This window comes from Acartia tonsa, chromosome 5, assembly GCF_053477335.1.
Source record: "Acartia tonsa isolate MP-2025a chromosome 5, ASM5347733v1, whole genome shotgun sequence".
In the NCBI taxonomy this organism is placed as follows: Eukaryota; Metazoa; Arthropoda; class Copepoda; order Calanoida; family Acartiidae; genus Acartia; species Acartia tonsa.
The window spans coordinates 27,546,167-27,573,920 of record NC_137264.1 but is presented as its reverse complement, the minus strand read 5'-3'; the positions used below and the strand labels follow the sequence as shown (position 1 = coordinate 27,573,920).

The 27,754-nt window shown below is 31.5% G+C and overlaps 1 protein-coding gene across 1 annotated transcript; it reads left to right on the top strand.

Moving 5' to 3' along the window:
* The first annotated feature begins 406 nt into the window (after nucleotides 1–406).
* On the top strand, nucleotides 407–27,128 carry LOC145319173 (beta-2-glycoprotein 1-like). Its single transcript, XM_080161085.1, has 5 exons — nucleotides 407–471; nucleotides 4,554–4,733; nucleotides 9,695–9,763; nucleotides 25,096–25,186; nucleotides 25,507–27,128. The coding sequence occupies exons 2-5, from the start codon at nucleotides 4,608–4,610 to the stop codon at nucleotides 25,719–25,721; spliced, it is 501 nt and encodes a 166-aa protein (XP_080017211.1). The 5' UTR covers nucleotides 407–471; nucleotides 4,554–4,607; the 3' UTR covers nucleotides 25,722–27,128.
* The last annotated feature ends 626 nt before the right edge of the window (nucleotides 27,129–27,754 follow it).

Here is a 27,754-nt window from a genome sequence, read left to right as displayed (position 1 = left end):
CCAATAATACTTTTCTTAATCTACTAAAAATAATTGTGTTTTATTTTTAATACAACAGAGACTTTTTCTTATCGATATTTCTTTTTTCAGAATATTAAAATGTCAAACGAACCCAAAGGAAATAGAACTTAGAGGCAGAGTTCTACAGATTGAAGATCAGAAATACCTAAGTTTGAACGTCGGCGCTGACATGAAAACTGTGCTTGGAATTGTTGTTTTCTGTCTCGGATTTTCAGCTGGCTTTGACAGCGAAAATAATGAAGAAGGAAAAAAATCATTATAATGCTTATATTTCTTCCCTAAACAAACAAAAAATAAAAATAGTAAACATTTTTGTTTCAGTAGAACAGGACCGACAACTATTTTTTAGAACCTATATGTCATTGATTTTAAAAGTTTTGAAAGTTTTACTTTTTTCTTGGAAAAATGAAATTATAATGATTTTATGTTCTTTAAATAGATTGCAAAAAGGTAAGAAGCATTACAATTTTAAACCTTTTCTATATGAATAGTATATTCTAATGTCTTCATTAACTGGTTCTTCTTAGTTTTAAATAAAGGAGAAAAAATATCTTTTAAAGGATATCTACCTACCCCTACAACCTATAAAAATAGCATTGAACCTTGTCCACGTACTAATTTATGAAAAACATACGATGACCATGTGATCTTTAGATTAAAAGAAAGATTTCTTAATCTACAATTGAACTATCCTTTCCCCTTTAAAAACATTGTAATATCCCGGAAATTATGTTATTTCTACATATTGCTTCTTATCAAGAATGAAATAAAAGATACATATAAGAACATGAATGTAAAAATGTATAATTTAAAATGTATAAGCCAATTGCAATCTTTACAAACAACCGAATATCTATAACAGAAGCGGGATAAATATCACTCTGTAAATTCAACGTCCCTTGAATTTTCACAGATAGACAGACGGTCTCAGAGAAATAAAGAGTATGTGTAATGTGTGTGATTAAAAAACATCTATAGAATATATGTATATACACTAATGTATATTTAGAATACCAGGGGCGTCCAAGCTTTTTTTTTTTTGGGGGGGGGGGGGGTAAAATGGCGCGCGAGCGAAGCGCACCGCAAATTTTTTTTACCTCCCCCCAAAAAAATTTTCACCCTTGGGGTAAAAATTGCTTGGGGGGGTAATTACCCCCCTGAAATCTGTTGGCAGAATAAATATTTTTTTTTCGGGGGGGGGGGGGGGGGGTAGGTAATTTAATAATGTAAAAGGTACCTACCTAATTATGAAATATATTGTAGTAAAAATGCGCGCGAAGTTCGCCAAAATTTTTTTTGTTAGGGATTATTTATTTTGGGGGGAGGGGTATTTCCCCTTCCCTCCCAAATTGTTTGGGAAGGGGGTAAATGCCCCCTCAAAAATGGTTGGGGTTACCAAAAATCGTACGGCACCCCCAGGGTAGGGGTAAGTTTTAAATGGGGAGGGGGGTAATCCCCACTTTACCCCCCCCCCTTGGACGTCCTTGATAACTAGGTAGTCATATTGTACATTTTTGTGTATAATGATGTTTTCCTTTAATTATATAGGTTAGGATAGGGAAAACTATTCTGTAATAAATAACATATAAATCAAATAAGATTGGCAAAAAATATAACATAAAGACATTTTTGTGAAAAATCAAATGTGAAAAATTAAACTCAAGATTTTTTTGTTGTTGAAATTTTATGATTTAATGTTGAAGCTCTTTATAGTGCCTATAAAATTGATAACATAAATCCAAATGACCAATGATAGGCCAATACACATTCTAAACTATCAATGACAGGCCAGTTTACATTTTAACCCTTAACGGTCGGGGGGGGGGGGGCGTTGAACGCCCCCCCTTCCGTTTTTTTCTATCTCATTTTCTGTGTGTGAAAGATAAAGAGCCCAAACTGCTTGACTTTTTAAGTATGGGTATGACACATAACTGAGAGTTGGAATTTTTTGAATATCTCCATCCTGGCGGGCACAGGATGCCAGCAAACCTGGCAGGGTCATCCAGGTAAAGAGCAAAAATATTTTTTTGACTAAAACAAAGCATTTTATCATACCAAAATACTAAAAAATCCTCTAGTAGTACATCCTTATATGAAATACAGGTGTTCAAGTCACTTTCAGGTTCCAGGTATGATCCTGCAGGTCCTGATCCTCCAGGTCTCCAGAAATCTTTAAAAGGCTCCTGTGGCCGCAATTTTTGACTTAGAGAATTCAAATTTTAAACTTAAGCTTTTCTTACATGTCTACATAACGTATTAAAATTTCATGAAGATCCACCGCCGTTTTCCCGCCGACCGCCGACTGCGGCGGCTGGCAGCTGCCAAGTACAGCTGCGGCCGCTGAAATTTATATTTTGATATTTCTAATGTAAAATTTACATAAAGATAAACATTTTCTGGAAAAAAAATTTTCTTCTAGCTTAAAAAATAAGAAAATTACAGCCGTTTGAAATTTTTAAGTAAAAAAAGACCTAAAAACAAAGGTTGTTAAATAAAAGGGTGAAGGAAGCGAAAATTGACTTAGACTTATAAAAGGTCGGAAATTCATTATCAAACAGGGGACTTGCACAAAAAAAATTAGCCCTCTAGCTCTAATAGGAACTGAGATAATAAGGGGGGGCGTTGAACGCCCCCCCCCCCCCCGACCGATTAAGGTGCGGCAAGGGGCCCGACTGTAAAGGGTTAAATTACCAGTATGACTAAGCTTCTTCTTGCTTTGTTTTTCAAGCTGTTTCCCCTTTCTTGGACGGAAAAGCTTTTATAATTTTGTTGTAGGTTAAAAATCATTACTCATTTGCTGGATATATCGTTAAAACGATTACAAAGCATTTTCCCCCTGCAAAGACTGAAAAATTATTCCTACTGATTTTCCCATTACAACATACACACGACACTGTAAGAAAAGTTTTTAAAAATACCTTATAAATTAATAAAACCTTAGAGTCAGATATTATTTCTTGTTTGACCTTAGAGAAATGTTTAATTTATGTCAATTGTTCCTTTCTGTAATATGATTTTATGGTAAATGTATCTTTATTCTAAAACTAGCGGCTACGCCCCTAGAGGCCTCTAGGGGCACTTGAGGAGGAGAGAGTCGAATTTAATAACCCAATTTCTTATTTTAGATTTTTAAAAAAAAAAGTAAAAAATAAATTTGGGGGGGGATTTTTTCTTTTTGGGGGGGTTGAGGATGTCCCCCCCTCTCATTTTTAATCTTTGTAAACAAATTTTTAAAGAAAATTTCGGGGGGGGGAATTTTCCTTTTTAGGGGGGGGGGGTTGAGGATGTCCCACCCCCCAAGAAAATAATTATAAACCTTCCCGGGACCTACGTGAAACTACCCTGTTAAGGAGAACCCAATCGGTTTAGCGGTTAGTGAGATCCTTCGGTACAGACACACAGATACACAGACAAACAAACAGACAAACAGACAAACATCCTGTTACTTTAGTATAAGGATAGTTGCTACGCCCTTATTGGATACTGTGGCACTTGAGGGAGGGATGGAGTTATCCTTCTCTTCAGATCATTTTCAGAGGAAAAATAAGAAAGGGGGTGGGATCCAGGGGCGATTCTCTTAGGAGAGTGGAGGTATGCTCCCCCAAATAGTCTCACGTCACTTATATATTTTTTTGTAAGGATCAATGAGCAATGTATAAAAGAAATGACATGTTATTTAAATTTTACATGCTATTATTTCACCTACATATTTTTGTAAGTTTGTGAAAACACACATAAAAATTCCCCCTAGTTAATGAAAAAAGATTTGCTAAGGAAAAATGATTTGTAAAACTTGTGTAATATTAATCTTTTTGTTGGCTGACAGTTCTCTAGTCTAGAATAATTGCTTTTCCTTTATTCGTCTTGTTTTGAGTTTCTGTAAAGTAACCGAATTGAACATACAAAGGGAGTTATAGATGTTTTAATTAGTCAGGAGGGAGAAAAATTTTTATATGAATCTTTTATAGGATCGGACTTAAAAATTTCACTTCCTCTTGAATTGTTTTGGGACAAAAGAAAGTGGACGGACATTTACTTTTAACAATATTGGAGTTGGTTTGATACTAAACAAAATATTTCAAAAAATTAAAAAAATACAGTTGTTATATAAATTTTTGCTATATCTTGAAAACATTAATTCGTCTTGTTGTGACTTACGTCATTAGCGTTTCCTTGTGTTTTAAAGACAGTCTAACTATATATTTGGCTTCTAGATTTACAACAAATATTTATAAGGTCAAAGTCAATATAAACATATTTTGTAAGAGGCTAGTAATTAATAAATGGATTAATACTCCCATATTTGTATTTTTATAAAACTAATGAAGCGCGGAAAGTGTCATGTGTGTCGTCATATCAATACGTCTATTATCCATCTCTTTTTAGGAGTTTTCTTTCCCACTTCTCCTCTCATCCCTCCCTTTAAGATGTATTTTTTATGACGTCACATATGACACTTTCCTGCGCTTCAAAATAATCAGTATTATAGCAACTTATAATGTTCTTTCTAGTTAAATTCTATTTTTATTTAGGGCGATGTTCGAGACTTGGACGGAAAATGCGTTAAGAAAGTCCTTTTCCCTGACATGACTGGCCGCAGGAAAACCTGTGAACAGCCAGTCATCGAGAACGGAAATTATTTTCTGCGGCGGGAAGGCAGGATGGTCGAGTTCTTCTGTGATACAGATTTTATTAGGGTGCCAGATATAGAGGTAGGTACAAATTAGTCGTCGGGGAGGTGATAGATTCGAATCTCACTTCGAACCATGTCATAACTAAAGACGTTAAAAATGTTTCCTCCTGCTGCTGTATCACGTTCGCGACATAAATAGTTAGAGTAGGGGGAATGTCTTGGCCCATAAACAGATAAACTCATTACCATGCACATTCGGGACTTTTCAGACAATGATCATGCAATCAAAGTTACTTAACCTTATGTCCACCATTGGTCGTTAGAGTATTGGATCCCATTACAAGCGGATGATGCTCTTGGTTCTCTAGATGATCACTTGTAATCGAAAGAGAATCCCGACCCAATTAGGTAATAATAATTAGTCAGGGGGTACACGATGTGCACCAGAAATTTTGGGGATCAGCCAACGAGAGGGGTCTTATACTATCGCAAGGGGGGTGAGACCTTTAGGTCGTAAAACAGTAGTGAAATAAATCTTTTTCATGGAAGTTTTGTACCGGCATATTAAAGTCAATTGCCTAGGTGTGGAGGAAAATGGGTAATCGATATACTAAAAAAGTCCTGTCATAAGTTAAACGTTACTTTTCTTCTTAGGGGGGGGGGGGTGTAGAGGGGTGTAGGGGCTCACTCTTATAGAAGACTTGTAGTATCGATAGCGGGAAGCATATTACAATCATTTCGATACAATTATATATACCTTTTCTTTATTACATTTATATAATTATCAATATAGAAAATAAAAGAATAAAAAAGCAATTCTCCTTTCTTTGGCTTGATCTTATGTCTGGAATTATTTAATATTTATAAGCACAAACACAATTCTATTATTCCCCTATTTTTTGACCAATTAATTTGCATATAGCTTAGTTTATGACAAATATATCATTTTTATGTTATCTTTTATTGCCATGCCAGCTGTGAAAAGATAATTACCCTATAGCATGACAAACGTTAAACTTTATAGATAGACCCCGATATTAAAGTCATTCTAATAATTCTAATAAATGCAATAAAAGCTGGTATCAAAAGTTGCGGTGCTAACCAATATACAATTCCTGCGTGAAGTAAGTAGAATAATCAATAAGAAAATAATCACATGCACACGAATAAAAGATAATATAAGAATATTTGGGTATAGTTCCTTTCGTAGCAGCACCTCTTAAGGAGCGTTTCGTCGTATTTTCACAGTAGCTTTCAATAGGTTATATTAGGTTAGGTGATTATCCCGCAGGGTCAGGCAATTGACCGCGCAGGGTTAGAGCTCCCTGCAGGTGCTAGAAATAGAAGAAAAGCTACTGTGAATTTGAAATTACGACGAAACGCCCCTTTCGAAGCGTTGCCACGAAAGGGACTATATCCGAATATTTTTATCGTGCAAATAGTTTCTTAAAATCCTTTTTTCCATATTTGTCTATAACAACTGTTCCTAGATATCAAAAAGTATAAGATAATAGAGATATTTTTTGTAAATTTCCTGTGAAATAAAATGACCAACTTGTCTGTGGATTAATATTATTGATTTAAAAGTTTGGACACTGATAGCCAAAATTAATATGCGAACAAATCAGAATTGTCATATTTTTTAATTTATAACAAAATTTTTCAAATGATTAATGCTTTTAAAATATTTCTTTGCTTTGTATCTGTAAACCATATTGTCTATATTGATATTAAAACAATGAAACATTCATATATCTTTAAAGATATGACAAGATATAAGTCTTTTGTCTTCTACTGTCTGTCAGCAGAAAACCAATAAAGCTTCTTACTACCCAAAACTAAATGGCGTTATCAAAGATGATATTAGTACAAGTTGATGTTAACAAGAATGAAATACCTAACTGCTTCTGTATAGGATTATTTGTAGTTCCCTTAAGTTCTACCGCATTGGTTTTACAACATCTCTAAATTCTCAAGTAAAACACAACCCGCCCCCTTATCATATAGTATGACAGTGTCGAGCCCCACGGGGTTAGAGTTCCCTGCTGATGGTAGTATTGAGTTTGAAAAAATATGAAAATAGGAAATAGGAGAAGGGGTATTATGGTTGATCTACTTCTGCTTAGAAAGATTCTACCATAAGTTTCGTAGATAGATTAACTAACATACAAAACATGAAATAACAAAATAATAGGATCATGGCAGCTTATACCAACAACGAAATTAATTCGGGAAAAAATCACGAAACCTTTCTTGAGAACTAGTGATTGCATAAAATCATTACTTGAAACATACTTCAATCCTTCCTCCATATGTAAATACTAGCGGCTTCGCCCCTAGCTTTTAGGGGCTTTGTCCCAAGAGATAATTAAAAAAAAGAATAAAGTACTACTGGTGCTGCTCATAGTCTAATGTGTTCCCAAGAAAATTTTTATTTTTTTTGGGGGGGGGGAATTTTTATTTTTGGGGGGGTTGGGGGTGTCCCACCCCCGAAGAAAATAGCTTAAAACCACCACATGATCAATAGGTATATACCCTAAAGAGTCGAATCCAATCGGTTCAGTGGTTACCGAGATCTTAAGGAACGGACAGACGGACAGACACACAGACGAACGGACGAACAGACAGACAGACGGACAGACAGATAGACATCATTCTACTTTGTATTATTGATAAAACATGTAATTTCTTAATATCTAATATGGAAAAAAAGAAATACTTCGCAGACAGTAAAAACATCCTAAGAATTCATACTTTCTGTTAAATATATTTTCTGATAAATATAAAAGTAGTTTTAGGAAAAATATAGTAAAATTTTATCTTCTAATCACAGCAAGGTACATAATCTTATCAAAATCTAAAGATTTTAAAAGTTTCAACTTTCAATAATTAACTATTAACGAGTAGTTTTTCGTAATATTAATAAAATATACATAGTAAGATAAGATAAGATAAGATTTATTTTCAAATCGGTTTAGTTATGATAAATATATAACAAATCATTTACAGATATTATAAATCATATCATTAATATACTTTTACTAATGTGTTATCTACGATTATGAGGCATTCCCTAAACCAGAGGTGTATTAAATGGGGCCTTTAGTTCTAAAAATAATTTAAGTATTTACAATTTACATATTTAGAAAGTATTATGAAGATTGAAATGATGCATTAAAATAGGAATTAAGAAAAAAAAACAAATAAGTTGATTATAATCCTAATCTAAGCTCTCTCACGAGCAGTGTTATATAAAATGGCTTTAATTTTTTGTTAAATAACAATTAAGATAGAAAATCCGAATTGAAAGGAGCAAAATAAAATTAAAATGTATTCATATTCATTTCGCATTGTATCATATCCGCAAAGTGTTATATTCTTAAAAGTTCACAATAACAAATAAATTTTATGATAAAGGCTGTTTAATTTTGTAATAATATACACAGTTTTGATAATTGGTTAATCTGACATGTGCGGAAGTGAATGCACACATATATATATACTAGAGTTTGCTCGATATAACTAACTCCCTATTGGCTAGTTTTCTATATGCATATCTATTTCTCAATAAATCTATTTTCCTCACCCGGCATTACTATTTAAAGAAAGTAAATATTTAATAATTTAAATAATTTCAAAAAGATTTTTTAAATTATATTTTTTTCTTTACAATACCATCACCAAAGGGTTAATATGATTACTACAATTTTAGTTTAATATTTGAACACACAAAGTGTCGCCACAATCGAATTCTTTTAAAACAGAGTTTTCTTAAATTCATTATATTATAAATTTAGATTTTCTTTTTCATGATTAGAAATTAAATACTTCAATATAATGTAAATAGCAACATGAAATGAAGAAAATGAATTTATTTTTAATAGAGTAAAATAATGGGTCTTATCGTTCTGGCCAATGGGATTTTATTATGGATTATTGGAGCACTATAAGTTTTAAACATATATTCCTTGGAAGACTTGAGCTCATTTATAGACATTTATTTCCTATATAGATCTGACATGGATCTTGATGCAATACAGCAGGCCGTTTTGTACATGTTAAAAATTAGAAGATTTCATTAAATAAAAGTAATCGCAAATATACTTAGTAAATGACCAAATACAATGTAAAGACACATGTAATATGCAGTATGTTCTAGTTTAACATTAGACAAGGGGAGGGGAATCATATTCAGCAACTTCAATCAAATTAAATTATTTCAGAAAATAATTTCACTTGGATTGTTACAAGAAATATATATTCTAATTGACCCACTTTCTATAACTATGAGCAAAATGAAGCAATACCAAATAAAATTATTGAATATATGTCTCTGTTCCTCAGAGAGGGAGGCGACAATGGACTGTAAATTACACTGGTTCCTAAAGTTTTGTAATCATATTATCTTTTTCGTAGGCTCAAAAAAATTGTGTATTTATATTGGTTGGTTCCAAACTTTTAGCACCCCAATTTTACAGTAAATAATTTGAATCAAAAGAATTGTCTTTATTCTTTTAATTTTTATTGGGGACGTATATAAATTTATCGTCAATTGGCTTATTCCTCTAGAACCCTTCTGTTCCTTGTAATATTGGCCAAGAAATCCTTTTGTTTGTATTGTTCTATATTTTCAGACTTATTTACATATCATGGATAAGTATTCTAGAATTTTAATCAAGAACTTTCTGTTTTTTTTCCAGGGATTATACATGGAATTATACATTCGCTTTGAACACTTGAACTAATTAAACGACCAATCAAAATTCACAGAAATGGTTTATTCAACAAGAACAATTATTAGAAAAAAATATTTCTTGATTTCAGAATTTTTGGGGGTAAGCCTTAGTATATTTTAAAGTAATCAAGAGTTTTTTTTTCTTTCTATTAATTGAGTGGTTGGTTACACCTATATCCTCCTATTTATGGAAGCTTCATATGCTGTATTAGCTCAAATTAAAACTAACAGAATCAAAATACAAGTTTTGGATTGAAATTTAACTTATTTTTAGAGTTTGATCGTCTTTATGTTATTTGTTTTAGACGGCAATCTGTAGAATAACAGGAGAATGGAGCAAAGAAACACCTGTCTGCCTTAAAACTGGCTGTGAGGTAGGGGTTTTTAGGTTAGGTAAAGTTCTGTAGGTCTGGTTAAACTCATAGAATAATATGATACAAGAGAGTATAAAACATCATCAAATAGTCTTAAAAGTTTATAATAAACTAGCGGGTACGCCCCTTTAGGCTTCTAGTGGCACTTGAAGAGGGGAGAGTCGAATTTGATAACCCAATTTATTATTTAAAATTTGAAAAGAAAAGTAAAAAAAAAAATTGGGGGGAGGAGGAAATTTTTTTTTGTGGGCCGGGGGTGGGGTGCCCTCACCGTATTTTTATTTTTAGTTTAAAAAATTTGACAAAAATATGTTTTGTTTTTTTTTGGGGGGGGGGGAATTTTTTTTCTAGGGGCGATTTATCTTTGGAGGGTGGTGGTACCCTCTCCCAAAATAATTATAAACCTTCCCGGGACCTATGAAAAGCTACTCTGTTAAGGAGAACCCAATCGGTTCAGCGGTTTGCGAGATCCTTCGGTACAAACACACAGACAGATAAATAGACATCCTGTTACTATAGTACAAGGATATCTTTATTAAAGCTTTTCTCGTATTCATTCGAATCCGGTGGATAGGAACCGGTTCTCATCCATACAAAAAACTATGTCGTATTATATCCAGCTTTCTACGAATATGAAAATGTACAATCATAAGATTAAAACCAGTTTTTTTTAGCCGGTGCCTTCGGCACCACGGGGCTAAAAAAATAGTTTTGCATGGTGATTCCTGTAGTAGTTAGGTACGATTTAAAAGCGTAGCAACTCTATAATCGTTACCAGAATGTCTGTACGTCCATTTTAATCATGTTAAATTTTTAACTTTTTTAACAATAAATTTTTATGTGACGAAATTATCCGATTGGTCTGATTTTTGGAATACTGATTCCTAGAACAACAAATTACAATGTTATGAGCGAAGCATCTCTATAATAAAGTCCTAAAAACGTAAGATGTCCTTAAACATTATCCTGTTTTTCAACAAATTTACTTAGAATTTTGATTCGACATTTATATATTTATGTTCTGATTTTTCAGTTCTGACACTTTACAAGTGTTAATGTTCGTTTATCCTACCGTTTTAGATCTTTACTTTTACGGATGTTGTCATCCTTGTTATTGTAATGTTTATATAAAGTTGCTTGTCATTATCCTACTGTGAAATGACACCATACAATTTTTGGGCGCTTTCGCACAAAGTGACCACACATAATCTCCTCCCCTTATTTTGAATAAATTTAAAATTTTGGGGTTAAGCAGTTTTTCATTTGTTTGTGTATTAGATCAGGTTAGTTTATATTGGGTAATCCTGCAGTGGATGGGCATAAGGGAAAAAAAACTTCCCACCCAATACCTCTTATTTTTTTATTTAAAAAATTGAAGGGGTGGGTTGAAGAGAGTTTTCAACCGAAACTTTGTGCAGCGAATTCCATCCCTGTAAGAAAAAATGTAGAAAAAAGGATTTTTATAACTTTCGGATAATGATGATGTAATTTATACACGACATTACTAGAATAATTCATGTTATAGATCTAAGATTTTACCCCAATATTTTAAAAACTTACCATGGCCCATTTAATTTTTATCTAGTTCCATAAAGATAACTCTTGATTTTTTATGTTAATTCCATCATTTATGTCTGTCAGCATATGGCAAAATCTCTAAACCAATTTAATTAAATTTGGATAATTAGGAAAATAAATAGTCATGTTATGTGGAATAGTCGAAACAAGTAAAACATAAGTAGCTACACAAACAAACTTTTTTACTTTCCTAGTGGCACACTTAATTTTCTTCCAACACTAAACATTACAAGCCAGAAGTTATGGAATAAAATTCAAATACATACATGTTCAGCAAAGATCTTAAATTAATTTTTTCTTAAATTTTAATTTTTCCATTATTAGCCGAGCCAAGGAAAATGACTGTAATCAATTTTTTTTAGCTTATTTGAAGGAGGGGAGGGGGGGGGGGCAATCATGGTGGTGGCAATCATCTACTCAAGATTGTAGCTTTAAAAAGAAAAAAGTATTTTTTTGAGGGCGGGTTTGTTTTTCCTTGTGAGGATGGAGGTGTCCTCCCCAAACATAGTTATAAACCTTTCCCTTAAGAAGCTTCAATATAAAGGAGAACCATATCGGTTAAGCGGTTTGCGAAATTCTAAACTAAAGACACACAGAAAGATACACGGACAGACGCATTATACTACTTTTATACCTACTAGCGGCTTCGCCCCTAGCCTCTAGGGGCTTTGCCCCAAGAGGTTTGATCAAACCAATTTTTCGTATTATAAATTTAAAAGAAAAAAGGAAAAAAATTTTGTTGGGGGGGGATTTTTTTTTTTTTTGGGGGGGGGGGTAGTCGACCCCACTATTTCAATTTTAGTTTAAAAAAGAAAAAAAAAATTTTTTTTTGGGGGGGGTATTTTTCATTTTTGGGGGGGTTAGGGGTGTCCCACCCCCCAAGAAAATAGTTATAAACCTTCCCGGGAACTATGAGAAGCTACCCTGTAAAGGAGAACCCGATCGGTTCAGTGGTTAGCGAGATCCTTCGCTACAAACAAACAGACAAACACACAAACACACAAACAGACAGACAGACAGACATCGTTCTACTTTGTATTATAGATATACCTATAACTTTTATATAAAGATTATCAATAGCGCTAAACAATCATTAGTGTGAATCACGAACGAAGATAAGTGTCCCTAATGGTATTTTCTTATGTCAGGCTTATGTAAGCTTTTAGTTAAGTATTCCTATGAAGTTTCTAAGTTATTGTTAAGTATTCCTAAATGTAGTAATGTTAAGTAAGACTTAGGGAAGCTGTAAGGTACCTTATGAAGTTTACTAGGGGTTCCTATTTTGTTCTTAGTTACATTAAGTTATGTCAAGAAAAAGCAGGTTTGATACACGAGTACCTTTTTGGTTATGTCTTAAAACAGCCAATTGTTTTTCTAACTAAAGATTTTTAAAAATATTTCTATCTTTTTTAAGTTTTTGAGCACGGTTCCTTGTAAATTCTGCCACATACATCCTATCTGTGTTATACATAATAGCAATTAACCATCTAAGGCCTCTTTAAAGATATTTTTTTATTTTCATAATTATAAAGAATGGTTTCTTAAAAATATTTTTTATAGGGTGATTTTTTTAGTAGAAAATATGGTAAATTAACCTCCCCAATATATATAAAAAAACACAAATCATATTCAAATATTGGAAATGGGCAGGTGTGCTAAACATTTGCAAATTTTTTTTTTTCGTTAAAATGAATGAACAACAAAATAGATGTAATTATTTGATTCTACTTTTAAAGAGCTATAATTCAAATTTTATTACAATGAGTACACTTTTAGTTATTTATAATGTTTCTTTTTTTCTATTTATGTAGACGAAAAAAAACTTTACTCTAATTAATACTTATCTTTCATATTTTTTGATTTTATTTTTTAATTATTTAATTAGGGTTACATAAAATTACTTAGGTATACTAATAGAAATAGAAGAGTAGAAGAATATTCTGAACCCTTTTTTCGTCAAATCTAAGAGAGAACATTCCTAGCAGACAAAAGTATTGTTTACTTTCGACTCAAGCTGATGTGGATTCTTAAAAAATGATAGACTAGCTATTCGATAGTGAGGCAAAATTATTTTTGTGAAAAATCATCCAAAAGCACATTAAAAATCTACAAAAATTAAACAAAATCATATGTTAATAAACCTCTTAAGATTTTATTTCATTTTGGTAAATTTTTTTATTCGATTTTGGAGGATTTTTCACAAAAATAATTTTGCCACACCAGCGAGTTGCCAGCCTAACTCTTTTTTTTAAGAATCCAACTTTGTTTCAAGCTTTCAAATTGTAAACGAAATTTTTGGGCAATTAATTCTGATTCCGCAAAGCTTTCTACTAAGAAAATATACTGTTAACAGCTGACTTTTATGTATGTATGAAATGAAAAAAAACATGCCTTCGTAGGAAAATGTGTACATAATTTCAACCAATGAGATCTAATGTAAATTCCGATGCGATTCTCCTATTGGCTCAATCAGACATTCCCTCTCTTTCTTAGTACCTTTATTGGTATACTTAACATATAAAAGGTATCTTATCTAGTTAAGTCAGGTAGAAAGCAAGTACAAATTCTCATTCAATCCAGGGAGGGAGGGGTCATTTGGCTTTCTAAAATATTACATTAGTCCCCAAATTTGTATTATAACGTTTTCTTATTCAATAGCTTAATAACTTTTGGGACTTTTTTTCGAAATTTAATTGGTATGTTCATTAATCTTAATATCCAGCCGTTTCAACCACTAATTGTACAGGACAAGGACGTCCAAGCTTTTTTTATATGGGGGGGGGGGAGATCAAAATTCAAAAATTTTGCCTAGGCATCCCAAAATTCAATTTGGGCGGGGTATCAATTTATCTACTATTGTCTTATCCCTTTAGATCCCTGATTTCATCTACATTTAACTGATTGATATATTCATTTATGTTCCTTCATATGCGCTAAAATACGTATACTAAAGTAGCAGGATGTTTGTTTGTCTGTGTGTCTGTACCAAAGGATCTCGCTAAACGCTGAACCGATCGGGTTCTCCTTAATATGTAGATTCTCATGGTTTCTGGGAAGGTTTATGACTATTTTGGGAGAGGGTACAACCAACCCCCCAAGAGAAATGACAAAAAATCGATAATATTTAAAATATATGGGAGACTTCATTGTAACATAAAGAGAATTATCGTAAAATAAAGAAGTAATGTAGAGACTTTAACAAATAAAAACATCTAAAGTGCCACTAAAGGCCTCTAGGGGCGTAGCCGCTATTTTAGAAATAAAGTAAAAGTGAAGGTAAATACAATGGTCATAAAAAAAGAGATATAATCAAGGATGTTTAAAATATCTTGCTAGCTTCTGGAATGAATAGGTTTCTTTTCATGGAAGCTTCTTATATGCCATTAGTTATATTTAAAAAAAAGGAAATTTATTCTTGCTTTAAAAAACTTTTAAAGATACTAAAAACTGTTTTCATGCGTAGTTCTTAGTCCAGTCCTACACACACAGACAGACATACACCATATCTTTTGGCTACCCCTCTAAAGATATTAGATTTATATGAATTGCTTCAAAATGTTTTGTACAGGATGATTTTTAAAAGCGAGGCTTTTCTATAATTAGGGTCGGTCCGTCCAAGATAGATAGCTTTTATTCGTTAATTTAGGCATGTTAGAATTGTCCTATTGATTTCAAACTTTGCATGATGATTCCTGTAGTAGTTAGGTACGATTTAGAAAGCATAGCAACTCTATAATCATCACCAGAATGTCCGTACGTCCATTTTAAACATGTTGATTTTTCTACTTTTTTAATAACAATTTTTTATGTGATCTAATTATCCGATTGATCTGCTTTTTGATATATTGATTCCTGGGACAACAAAGAACAATATTATAAGCAAAGCAACTCTATCAAGTCCTTAAAATGTAAGTATGTCCATAAACATTATTCTGTATCAAGCAGTTTTTCAACAAATTTACTTACAATTTTGCTTCGACTCGTATACATTTATATTTTGATTATTCAGTTCTGACACTATACAAGTGTTAATGTTTGTGATTTTTTAAAATTAATTTCGTTATTGGTATAAGCTGGTAATAAATAGCCCATTGTCCCCTCTTTCTCTATTAAAATAAAACATGTGATGTTTTATTAGCAATTTTCTTAGCACAGTAAAAAATGTTTTCAGTGTTCTCTTTTCCCTAAATCAACACTTCATAATAGATAGGCGAAGCATTGCCGTAAAAAAATGTAATAAAAAATAAGTCATTTAAAGCTGTCATTCAAGATTTGAAGAAAAAAAGGAACACCAATAAAGAAATTATCAAGTAAGAATTATTAAAAGGTATAATCTAGAAACATACTCCCAAATTCAGCCAACAGGAATACAGGGGAGGATCAATCTACCATATATTGGTTAGAAAGTAAACAAAATTTGGTTAGAAAGAGCAATTATCCTTTGATATCATTCGCAAAATGAATCATCTATAAATAGTCTTTCATAGGATAAGCCTTTGCTTTGGTTAATCATATGGTTAAAAATTTCTTCCCTTGCATGATTTAAAGCATATGACATACCATATATAAGAAGTCATCTTTAAATAGTTAACTTTCTTGGGATAAAGTTACCTCTTTGGATATTCCTTATTAAGTTTCACAACTTATTGGGCTCGATTTACCATCTAGATCTACTATATCTATTGGTTCATTATACTATACTTGTGTACTTTCTTGGTAGAATATTTTTTTAAAGGTTATTATTTAAAACAGCTAACTGTTCTTTTAGCTTAAAAATCATAAAAATTATATAGCTTTCATTAGTTTTTAAGTAGTTTCTATTCAAGTCCTGTCTTTGTTATACTTAATAGCTAAAACCTCTCTAAGCTTTTAAGTTGTTAGATTTATAAAGAAAGGTTAAAAAAACGTTTTGTAGAGAGTGATTTCTTAGCTTGGTAAAGGCACCATGTAATATATAGGTAAACACATGACATATAATCAAATATTAGAAATAGGCAAGTGTTGAACCTAAGATACTTTTTTGTTAAAATGTATGAACATCTATATAGATGTTAAAATTAAAATCTACAAAGAGTCACATGTTAACAAATTTTATATGTTTATTACAAAGAGTAGCTTTTAGTTCTATATGATCTATCCTTATAGTTTGTTTTTCTATTATAGTAAAATTAAAAATAATCCACACAAAGTTTTGTTGAAAAAACATCAAATTGTCATCCTAAGAAAGAATTTTATTTCTTATTATTTTTAAAATTAGTTAAGGTACCTTTTTTTGATAAGATACCCTAGGATTTTTGACTTGGAGAAGTGGATCAAAAGGGATGATTCATAAGGTAGGGGCATCGAAAATAGGGAGGGGATTAAGCTACCTTTACATAAATAGTTAGGGATTCCTAAACCTTTCTTTGCAAAGAAAGCAGGTAGAAATTAATAGGGAAGGGTGGTGGTGGGGGGGGGGGGGTTTGATAAAGGTTACTTTCAAATTTATGTAAGCTTTTTTAGTACAACTTTAAGGTAGGCTTACATTAAAGTTAGCGATGCCTAAGGGTTCTTAATTCAAAAGAAAGCAGGTAGGGGTGGGAAGAGCTTTGACATCCAATGAATAGATATATAAGATCTAGATGGTCTATCTGGCACCAAATTCTGTCATACATATAGAGCAATAAGAAATTAACCCTTACAGATTTGTTAATTTTTCAACTTTTTTATTTCATGGGTGGGTGATCTCCAACACCACCTTAAATTTTTTTTTTAATACTTTTCTTTTATTTTATATTTTTTGGGGGTTGAGTACCCTCCCAAACCCCCTTAAATTAAAAAAAATTAACTTCCATTTTCAATTTTTAAATTTTTTTTCTTTTTGAATTTTTTTGGGGGTGAGGTGACCTCTCACACCCCCGTAAAAAAATTTTATCTGAAATTTTTTAAAATTTTTCTTCCATGAAATGGGGTGACTTCCCACAACCCCCGGTACAAATATTTTTTTCTTCCACTTTTAATTTTTCTGGGGATGGGGTGACCCTCTTAAAAAATGTTTTGTCTTCAATTTCAAATTTATTTTTTTTTGGAAAAGGGGTGACCTTCCACACTCACTAAAAAGATTTTTCTTGTCAAATTTTTTTTCTTCAATTTTCAATTTTTTGGGGGTTGGGGCAACCTTGCACAACACTCTACAAATTTTTTGTTTAAATTCTGTTTCTTTCATTTCAAAAAAGGAGTTTTAAAAAAATTTCTGAATACCTGGAGCGGGGCAGCCAAGCTTTTTTTGTGGGGGGGGGGAGAAATTTTTTTTTAAGGGGGGATAAAATGGCATGCGAAGCGTGCCGCAAATTTTTTTTAACCTCCTTAAAATTTTTACTCTGGGGGTAAAATTTGCTAATTACCCCAACTGAAATCTGTTTGCAGGGGTAAATTTTGTTTACCCCACCCCCCTCCCAAATTTACTCCTGGGGTAAAATTTTTTGGGGGGTAATTTAAATTTTATTAAATATTTAGTATTAAAAATGTGCAGGAAGCGCGGCAAATATTTTTTTGTTAGAGATTTTTATTTTGGGGGGGGGGGGGTATTTATCCCTCCTCAAATTGTTTGGGGGGGTAATCCCCACTTCACCCCCCCCCCCTTGGACGTCTATGCTTGGAGGATCAGTACCTTCAGAATCATACATGGAACCTGAAATTGACTTGTATGCCTATATTTCTTACCAGCAGCTACGCCCCTAGAGGCCTCTAGGGGCACTTGAGGAGGGGGAGTCGAATTTGATAACCCAATTTCTTATTTTAGATTTTATAAGAAAAAGTAAAAAAAAAATTTTGTGGGGTAGAAAATTTTTTTTTTTTAGGGGGGGGGCGTGCCGGGTGCCCTCCATCATCATTTTTAATTTTAGTTAAAAAATTAAAAAAAAAATAAAAAAAATTTAGGGGGGGGGTATTTTTCATTTTTGGGGGCGTTGGGGGTGTCCCACCCCCCAAGAAAATAGTTATAAACCTTCCCGGGACCTATGAGAAGCTACCTTGTTAAGGAGAACCCAATCGGTTCAGCGGTTAGCGAGATCCTTTGGTACAGACACACAGACAGACACACAAACATCCTGTTACTTTAGTATAAGGATGAGGATGTACTACTACAGGTTTGGGGGGATGTTTTATGGGGTTCAGGAATCCCTACCCCAAATAAAATAAAATGGAGGGGATGAAAAATATATCTCCCAAAAAGTTGTATTTTGTCCCAAGTTTTTTTTTATGTTTTTTTGGTGATCCCCCCCCTTAAGTAAAAAAGGATGTAAAAACAAAGGTTGTTGAATAAAAGTGTGGAGGAAGCTAAAATTGACTCTCACTCACTTAAAGTCGGAAATTGATTATCAAACAGGGGACTTGCACAAATTTTTTTAGCACTCTAGCTTTAATAGGAGCTGAGATAATGGGGGGGGGGGGAGCATTGAACTACTGATAAAGGTGCGGCAAGGGGCCCAACTGTTAAGGGTTAAGTCTCACAAATTATGGATCCCGATTGACCATCTAGTTCTATTATATCTATTGGTTAATTATACTGTAGTACGGCTGTACTTCCTTATTATTTTTTTGGTTATTTTTCAAAACAGCAAATCGTTCTTTTAGCTTGAATTAAAAAAAATATTATGGCCTTAATTAGTTTCAAATGAAGTTTCTATTCAATTCCCACGCACACACAGACATACATCCTATATTTGTTATACATAATTTCGGCTACTTCTCTAAACTTTAAAGATGTAAGATTTATAAAGAAAGATTTTAAATTTTTTTTTGTACAGAATGATTTCTTTGCTTGGTATACAGGCACTACATGAAATATAGATAAATCACATGACTCATAATCAAATATTTGAAATGGAAAAGTGCTGAATCTTTGATCCTTTTTTGTTAAATTGAATGAACAACTATGGCGATGTGAAAATTAAATTCTACAAAGAGTTATATTTATAACTTATTACAATGAGTATGATTTAAGTTCTATATGATTCTATAAGATTTTTTTCTATTGTATTAAAGTTTAATTTAATCCACAAAATTTTTTGTTAAAAAAATATATCAAATTGTTAGGCTAAGAAACAATTTTATTCATTATTTTTTTAAATAAATTAACGACACCCTTAGGTAACCCTAGGTGGAGAATTATATGAAAAGGGAGGATTTATAAGGCTGGGGCATCATAAAGGGAGAGGGGTTTATGATAGGGATTCCTAAATCTTTTACTTAAAAGATAGGAAGAGTTTTTATTAATCAGCCAAAAAATCTCTAAAGTAGTAAAAACAAGATTAAGATTAAGGGAAAAAATGTAGAATACTTAAAATAGAATATACAGCCTCATTCATGATAATTTTTAACGCCTCTAAGTCTAATGAAACTTTGCTAATGAAAATTTTCTTATATAACCCCAATTGAAAGAACACTAAGGGACGGGGGGAGAAGGGGAATGGTGAGTGTTATGGCGGCTATTCATTGGGGGGGAATCGTTTGAAAAGGGTAGATGTGGGGGGTACCTTATATTGATATGATAGGTTTATGTAAGGTTAAAGTATTCCTATCAAAATCTTTACCTAAGCTTGACATTACTAAATTTAAGGGTCGACTATATCCCCTAAACTAAAGTAAGGCTAAAGATACCCTTATTTTTAAGGGGTCCCTAATAAACCGTTTGTGATTAGCTTTATTATTAGTACAAAACAATCTAAAATAAAGGGTAGCTGTGAAAAAAAAACTAGTATAACAAACAATGACTGTTGTTTACTCAATTATAAGCCATTCTGCATTTTGTTTATTTAACTTTTGAGTTGTTCAAAATACATTGCTCCCGTCAAAATAAATTTAAGTTTACTTAACTTTTTTGCATTATAATTATAAAATCTTCATTGTTTTTAGTTGTTTTTAATTGTGGTGTATCTAGACTAGCGGCTTCTCCCCTAGAGGCCCTAGGAAGAATTGGAGGGAAGGGGGGGGGAGGGGTAATTCCCTAGGAAAAATAGTTATAGCCTTCCCTTGTCTGTAAAGGAGAACCATGTAGGCCCAGCGGTTACCAAAATCATAAGCTACACACTAACAGAAAGACATCCTGTTGCTTTTACATAAGGATTAGAGCTTCCCTGAATTGCAAACTTAATCTACTCTGCTGTTTGAGGGATAGTGACGCATGCACATAACAAGCAAGTTATATTTTTTGTGTAGGTAGCGAAGCTACATTATAAGTGTTTGTTAAGTCGGTCTGTATTACTAGTTTTTAACTTCAACTTTTGGGGTAATTTTCACCCCCTTTAATTTTACCAGAGGATTGGTTACACCCTATCTTCACATTTCTGCTCAGCTTCACTATTATGAATGAAATATTTTTGTTATCTTGGTTAAACCATATTATTAAGTGTCTGTACAATATTTTGCGCAATAACTTATTCATTCAAAGCCAATAAATCAAAAAACTACATTTCTTTTTTCCATTCCTAGCCCAAGGGCGTGCATTAGGTTCTATCTGAGGGGGAAGGGGATGCAATTATATTCCAATACAACTTTTTCTTAAGTGGTGGTGTAAGCCTAAAAGTAGGATTTTTTATAATAATAGGTTGTCTTTTTCTACTCACCACCCCCTCCCCCCTAATGCGCTCGTCGGTGTCCTAGCTTTCCCTATTGATTGTGTCGTAGACAAAAAAAAAACTTACAAATGGCCAGTTTTTAAATAATAAGTGTGTAAAGTAAATATTCTTGCTATTTTTTTCAAGCTTGGCTTTTAGTTTCTTCTACCAATGAAAGAGTTCATAAAGAAATTATCCTTTTAAAATTAACTTTATAAATATTAGGTTTTAGAAATTTTTACGGATAATATAACTACACAAAATTTATTTACACTTTTCCTTGCAACAAATCAAGCTAAAAATTAATTATAAAAACTGAGCTGCGAATCCTTTTTTACCAAGTGACAAGATAAATGATCTTTTTATGCTTTTTGGGTGTGTTTTCAATTTCAAAAATTGCAAATATTTTCAAGAGTTAGTTTCAAGAAGTTGAAAGTAAGAATTATATAACCTATTTAAGACTCAGTTTGTTATTGGAGGACATGAAAGGGGTTGAGTAGAAAAAGATGAATCAGAATATTTGAGACTTATCTTAATGTTTAATATTTCAATTTGTAAAATCATTAAAATCTAGTCTACACTATAAATATAAATGCCCGTCTGTCAGTCTAATAGCTTCGCTGTTTTCTCGGCTTTTCTTAAAGAAGTTTATGAAAGATAAGCTACTTCATATAACACACTTTGTCCGTCAAACTATCATCAAATTTTAATTTTCTCATGACAAATACTCTTCTACTCTGTAACTCATTTTGTCCGACTACATCTACTGTTTGACTGTCCACATTTTTGGGAATATTTAGTTTAATTGAGCCTTGCTGCTAATTGTTAGTTGTTGTCATCCATGTTTTGATATAAAAACAAACTGTAAAAAGATTTAATTTCTCTAAAACTGCAAAAAGAATGACCTCGCACATTTTACATAGGTACAGACGTTTATACAAAACAAAAAGGCTACCACACACTATGTATGTATGTATAATGTAGTCAAAACTCTAACAGTACGAAGAAAAAGGAAACTAGACATCAAATAACTTAGTTTAAAATTAGGCCCTTTGGTACTGTAGTATTAGTAGTTTACTTTCTATATTTTATTTTTATTTTAAGTTCCAACTGTTAATTTCGAGTTGAATAAAGTTTAATTGAGTTTATTTAACACATTATTTCTTCAACAAAACGTGTTTTTTTAAAGGGGGAAAGGATAAGTTATAATATTGTAGCTTGTAGTTATAGCTAGGCAAAAAAGAAACAAATTTAAGCACAGTAGCAAAATAATTGAAAAATTCTCAACTTGCAGGCATTATAGAGATCGTAAAAACTGTACATGTTATTTTAATGAAAAAACTTTAAATGAGACAAAATTTAAAAATGACCTTTTTCATCACATAATAGTAAGAGTTATCATTTTTCTCAACCTTTTCATAAATATGATCTATCTTCATTTGATTCTTATCTTTTCCTTGATGAAATATCAGTGATGTATTTATTATAATCATTCATACCAAAAAAAAAGATAAACTTAGCTTCGTGCCAAACAAAAAAATTTTCCCATTTACTTCAATTGACCATTTAAAATAATGAATTTAGGTTACCTTACAACTTCAAATAGTTAAAGATTTTGGTAGCGAATCTAATCCTTTTTAATGTTGTTCTCCAATGTAGTTAAGTTTATTTTTCTCTTATTTAAAACAGTTTTGCTACTATTAAACATAATCATTCATGTTAACTTAATTTGTAACTTATAATTTTCACTTTTTTAGAAGGTTGGAAAGTAACCTTTTAGCTAAATATTGAGTAATTCTAAACCATATAAATCTTTTAAACTTTCCAACAAAAAGAAACAAAATAGCCGGTAGAGTTTTATATTAGGACATCATGATATCATGTTAAATATTGATGAACTGTAAACTGTTAGCATTTTTCGGCATGCATACTCTATTGTGTTTTTAAACTACTATATAAATGCCATGTTTTAAAAGCGGTCCTGGCTTACATATTACTGACTTATCTGTATTGTTATTGGATTAACATGTTATATGGTAATATCAAAATAAGATAAAAGTTATACATAACGAATTATTGCTAAACCAATAAGAAAAATTATACATACATCTTGAGAAGTTTCTATTGTTCTTCTATTTTTTACTAGACTTAATCCAAATCTTCGTTCATTCATTTAATGTACAATGAAATAATTCAAAGATCTACATAGAAACGTGGGAGTTGAAATCAATTTAAGACATCAGACTTGGTTAATAACAGCCAAAATAAAAACAAGGATGACAACATCCATAAGTAGCGAAGCACAAACAATTTAATAAGAAATTAAATTTAATAAATATTAGTTGTCAAAAGCATGTATATTAGGAAAAGAATCACGAAAACTTTTCAACATTTGTTTTTAAAATTTCTTAATATTTATATTTCAGTACTATGACTAACAGACTGACGGTCAAAGTAAATTGCATACTGGATGCTATAAACAACGGGAAATTTAATTTTGATATTTCTAACTACAAAAATTTAAAAAAATGGACAATAAACACCAAAGATATGAGGAAAAGTGTGAAAAATATAAAAATAGCCAAAAACCTGCAAAAAGTCAGTCTGACCGCCATTGATGTTTTCTTGAAACGACTGGAAATTTAATTTTGATATCTTTAACTGAAAAACTTTGGAAATCAGGCCATAAACACCAAAGGTATGGAGAAAAATGTGAAAAATACAAAAATTGCCTAAAACCTGCTTAAAGGCAGTCTGACCGTCATAGTTGTTTTCTTGAAACGACAGGAAATTTATTTTTGATACAATAACTGAAAAAATTTTGAAAATCGGACCATAAACACCAAAGATATGGAGAAAAATGTGAAAAATACAAAAATAGCCTAAAACCTGCTAAAAAGCGGCCCGACCGCCATTGATGTTTTATGATGTTAATTGTGCTCCTTAATAATGGGAATGTTGTCAAAAAAATTCAGCCTTTTATCTCTTATAGGAGCCGAGAAAATCACGTTTCCCCCAAACTAAGACGGACATACGGACAGACGGACATTTCAAATTATAGAGTAGCTTCGCTACTAAAAAAATATCAATAAATTAAGATCTTGCGACTTACACTTACTCCTTCTACAAGATATCGGTTACTTAAGATTCTTTCTCTCCTTTAACTGCTATGCACAGTTCACTCGAAGCGACATTAAGAGAAAAAAAATTTCCCAGACATAAGGCCAACTGTTTCTAAAATGTCTCAATGAACATTTAAATTTAGTGGAAAAACGAAAATCTTAAAATGAGGCCTTTTTGAGAAAATTAGATTTGAAAATTTCAAGTTCAATTTTCATCCCCTAGGAGTTACCGCCAAATCATGGCATGAAAAGCAAAGACTATTTATTTAAAATTTTGAATAAGTTTGCTTTTATAAAGTTCTTCATAAAACCACTCCTGAAGGCAGTTAATTAATGGCCATTTTTATCAGTTGCTTTGCTAAGGTCACGGAAATTCAGCCTTAAATAAATCATATATAGAGAGGTTTTATGAAAGACTTCATAAAAGCAAAGTTGTTCAAAATTTTAAATGAATAATCTTTGCTTTTCTTGTCATGATTATGCGGTAAATCCTAGGGGGTGAAAATTGAACTTGAAATTTTCAAATCTAATTTTCTCAGAAAGGCCTCGTTTTAAGATTTCAAGTCTTTTATACTAAATTTATATGTTCATTGGGACATTTTAGAAACAGTTGGCCTTATGTCTGGGAAATTTTTTTTCTCTTACTGTCGCTTCGAGTGAACTGTGTATGTTATTGACACACTTCTGAAACAAACAACAAACAAAATTAAATAGTTTTATTATCCTGTTGATCACTGTAAAAAGAAACATAATAGTAAAATTTTAGACAATATAATATATATTCTTTACTTTTAATAGCAAAGCTGCTCTTTAAAGTTGTGAGATAGGTTCTAATAAAATTTAGAAGTGGACAATCGGCTAAAGTAGGGAGACTGAGAAAATTTGGCTGTATTTTAGTCTAATTTTGTTTTAAAAATATTAATTGGAATTATTGTTTTAATCTCCACAAATCATACCCTATTGTGATTACCCAATTTTTTAAGATCTTGCCTTTGGTTATAATGTTAACGTAATTTTAATTTATTTCTATTTTCAGGCGCTTCCAGCTCCCTCTAATGGAGAAGTTATGTTAGAATATTCTTCAACTCTGGCTATTTTCTCCTGTAATGATGGATATACACTCAAGGAAAATATTTATCTTCGCTTATATAAAAGAAATGCTTTGAAAACAAGTATTATTCAAAAGACTTATACCTATATCTTTTGCATAATATCATATCTAAAAATTTATCCTCCAAGCATTGAATTGACCAGTTTATAGGGGGTTGTTGCTGGCAGAGGAGATAGCTCCACTCCTCATTCACTCATTACAAAAAAATATTTTGCAGTGAAAATAATTTCATATGCCATTGTACAAGGTAGGGGGAAGGACACTCAAGTCACATTTTAGCAATGAAAGGTTTCGTGACCTTTTATATCGCATAGAGCAATATTTTGTTGTTTTAGGGTGCGGAATATTTAGCCTGTACGGACGGTAACAACTGGAATGGAACAGAACCGGTTTGTGACGTCATACCAGTGCCTACTACTCCTGCGCCAGTGCAGAAACATTCAACAAAGCATGATTTAACTAATAACAGCAGAGCAACAGTTAATTTTGAATCCTTGAAGCAAATTCTATTGTTAACAATTTTGATTCATGGAATTATGAAAAGATATTAATCAAGTAATAAAAAGTGATAAGTAACCTCTATGAGAAAAAATGTTTTTCGTTGCAAACTTGAGTCTTTAACATGGACTAAACTAAAATAAGAAACGGAGAAATTAAGATTTTTGTTCAAATGTTATAAAAGGATCCACTTCTAATTAAAACAAGAATACTTTTTCTATCTGGAGGCAAAAGATAGTGAAAAAAAACATTTAGAGAAAAAAGTAATTAATTTATTGCATATTGCAAGAGTTTATATTGAAAATATTATCATATAATGTATCCTTACTATATAATTTATCTTTAATAACAAATTGATTTTAATCGAGTTCCTATGAATACTATTTTTTTGTTGCATAAATAAACAATATGTATAGTATAGCATAAAATTAGTTTATACTTTGGTACAGCTCCTTACATGCAACTGCAATTTAGGTTTTAAAGGGGACTATCTACTAACAAGAGCAAGTGATTCTAAGCACCTTCCGACATTGATCTATAGTATCTTTTTAATGAATATACTAGGTTTATGTTTAATATTTGCTTTATCGACTAAAAAGTTAGGTGTCACCATGGTTTTATATGAAAAAAATTTTGAAATGTTAAGCATTGTTTGGTGCAATATCATCAAATGTTTTGATGAGTTCAAACTGTTGTTTAAAAGTTTTGACACATAAGTATATTATTTTGATTAAAAATGTATATTTCGAAAATGGTTTGGTAATATTGTAAACAGTTTAATTAATGTACTTTGCAATTTACAGCATTTGATACTTTTCTGCCGTGTTATTTTATTTTGTCCTTTGAACTCAACAAAGCGTTGGATGATATTGCTTTTAAAAATGGTTTACATTTAAATTTTTTTTCATATAAAACCATGGTGAAACCTAACTTTCGAGAAGATAAACCAAATATCAAGCATAAACCTAGTATATTCACTAAAAAAATACTAAAGATCAATGCTGGAAGGTGCTTAGAATCACTTGCACTTGATCGTGGATAGTCCCCTTTGAGTGCAATTATATTTTCAAATTAAGAATGATTTTTTGAGCTAAATTAAATAATATATTGTACTTGTAAAAAGTTAAAGATTGTTTAAAATTTTATAACATTTGCCCTGCAGTAAATCCAAAATATTTTTTAGGTTAATATTTAAATTTTTTTTAAAAATGCAATAATTCACTTTTTGATTAGCTCCTTATAGATGATATTATCTAGTTACAATTATTCACTTGTACAATAAAAGACGAAGATGCAGTGATAGGCAAATGTAAGATAAATCGATGTCCCAAAGATAAATATTCTACCTTAAAGTAGTAAAATTTTACTTATCTAATATCTTTATTTGTAACCTAAAGTAAAAAGGCTGTGATGTTTTTTCATAATTCTGTAATTGTGTTTCTAATAAATAAATAAATTCTTGTTATTTATCTTAATGGTAGAGCACTATATAGATCTTAAGAAATAAAATTTATACCTTAATAGTTTTAAACCTTATATCTTTTTACAAACTAATATTTGTAAAAGATTTTTCATTTCGAATAAGGAGTCGTTTCTTAGGATAAAGTTTTCCTTGACTAAACTGTATTGTAAATTCTTCACCAATTTAATGTGAAGCATATGACAAAACAGAAAAGGTAGGTATGAATAATTAAACTCTATGCATTGATTGTTTATAACAAATAAATAAGTTCGAGTGCTACATCTATTATCATCTGTTAAAGAAAATTGCATCAGTTATTAGTTTTAGATAGACAAAAAATAAAGGGGTAGTTGCACGAAATGCATTTGAACTTAATTTAGCATTTCTTTCCTGGTTAATAGGTGAAACTACATTTATATGGCATATATTTAAAATAATTTAAATTTTCTACCACGTAGTTTTAAAATATCAAGACTTGAAAATTATCTTTTTAAATTGCATATATCACAAAAAGACGACATTAAAAACTACGTGGTAGAAAATTGAAATTCTTTCAGATATATGCCATATAGATGTAGCTTAACCCATTAACTAGGAAAAGATTTGCGGTTCACTAAATTAAGT

Bases quoted from the DNA above. Each gene is read 5' to 3' on its own strand.
- LOC145319173 (XM_080161085.1), top strand. From the start codon at position 4,608: ATGACTGGCCGCAGGAAAACCTGTGAACAGCCAGTCATCGAGAACGGA. The intron at 4,734-9,694 runs GTAGGTACAAAT...TATTTGTTTTAG, and splicing joins TTAGGGTGCCAGATATAGAG to ACGGCAATCTGTAGAATAAC. The intron at 25,187-25,506 runs AAAATATTTATC...TGTTGTTTTAGG, and splicing joins TGATGGATATACACTCAAGG to GTGCGGAATATTTAGCCTGT.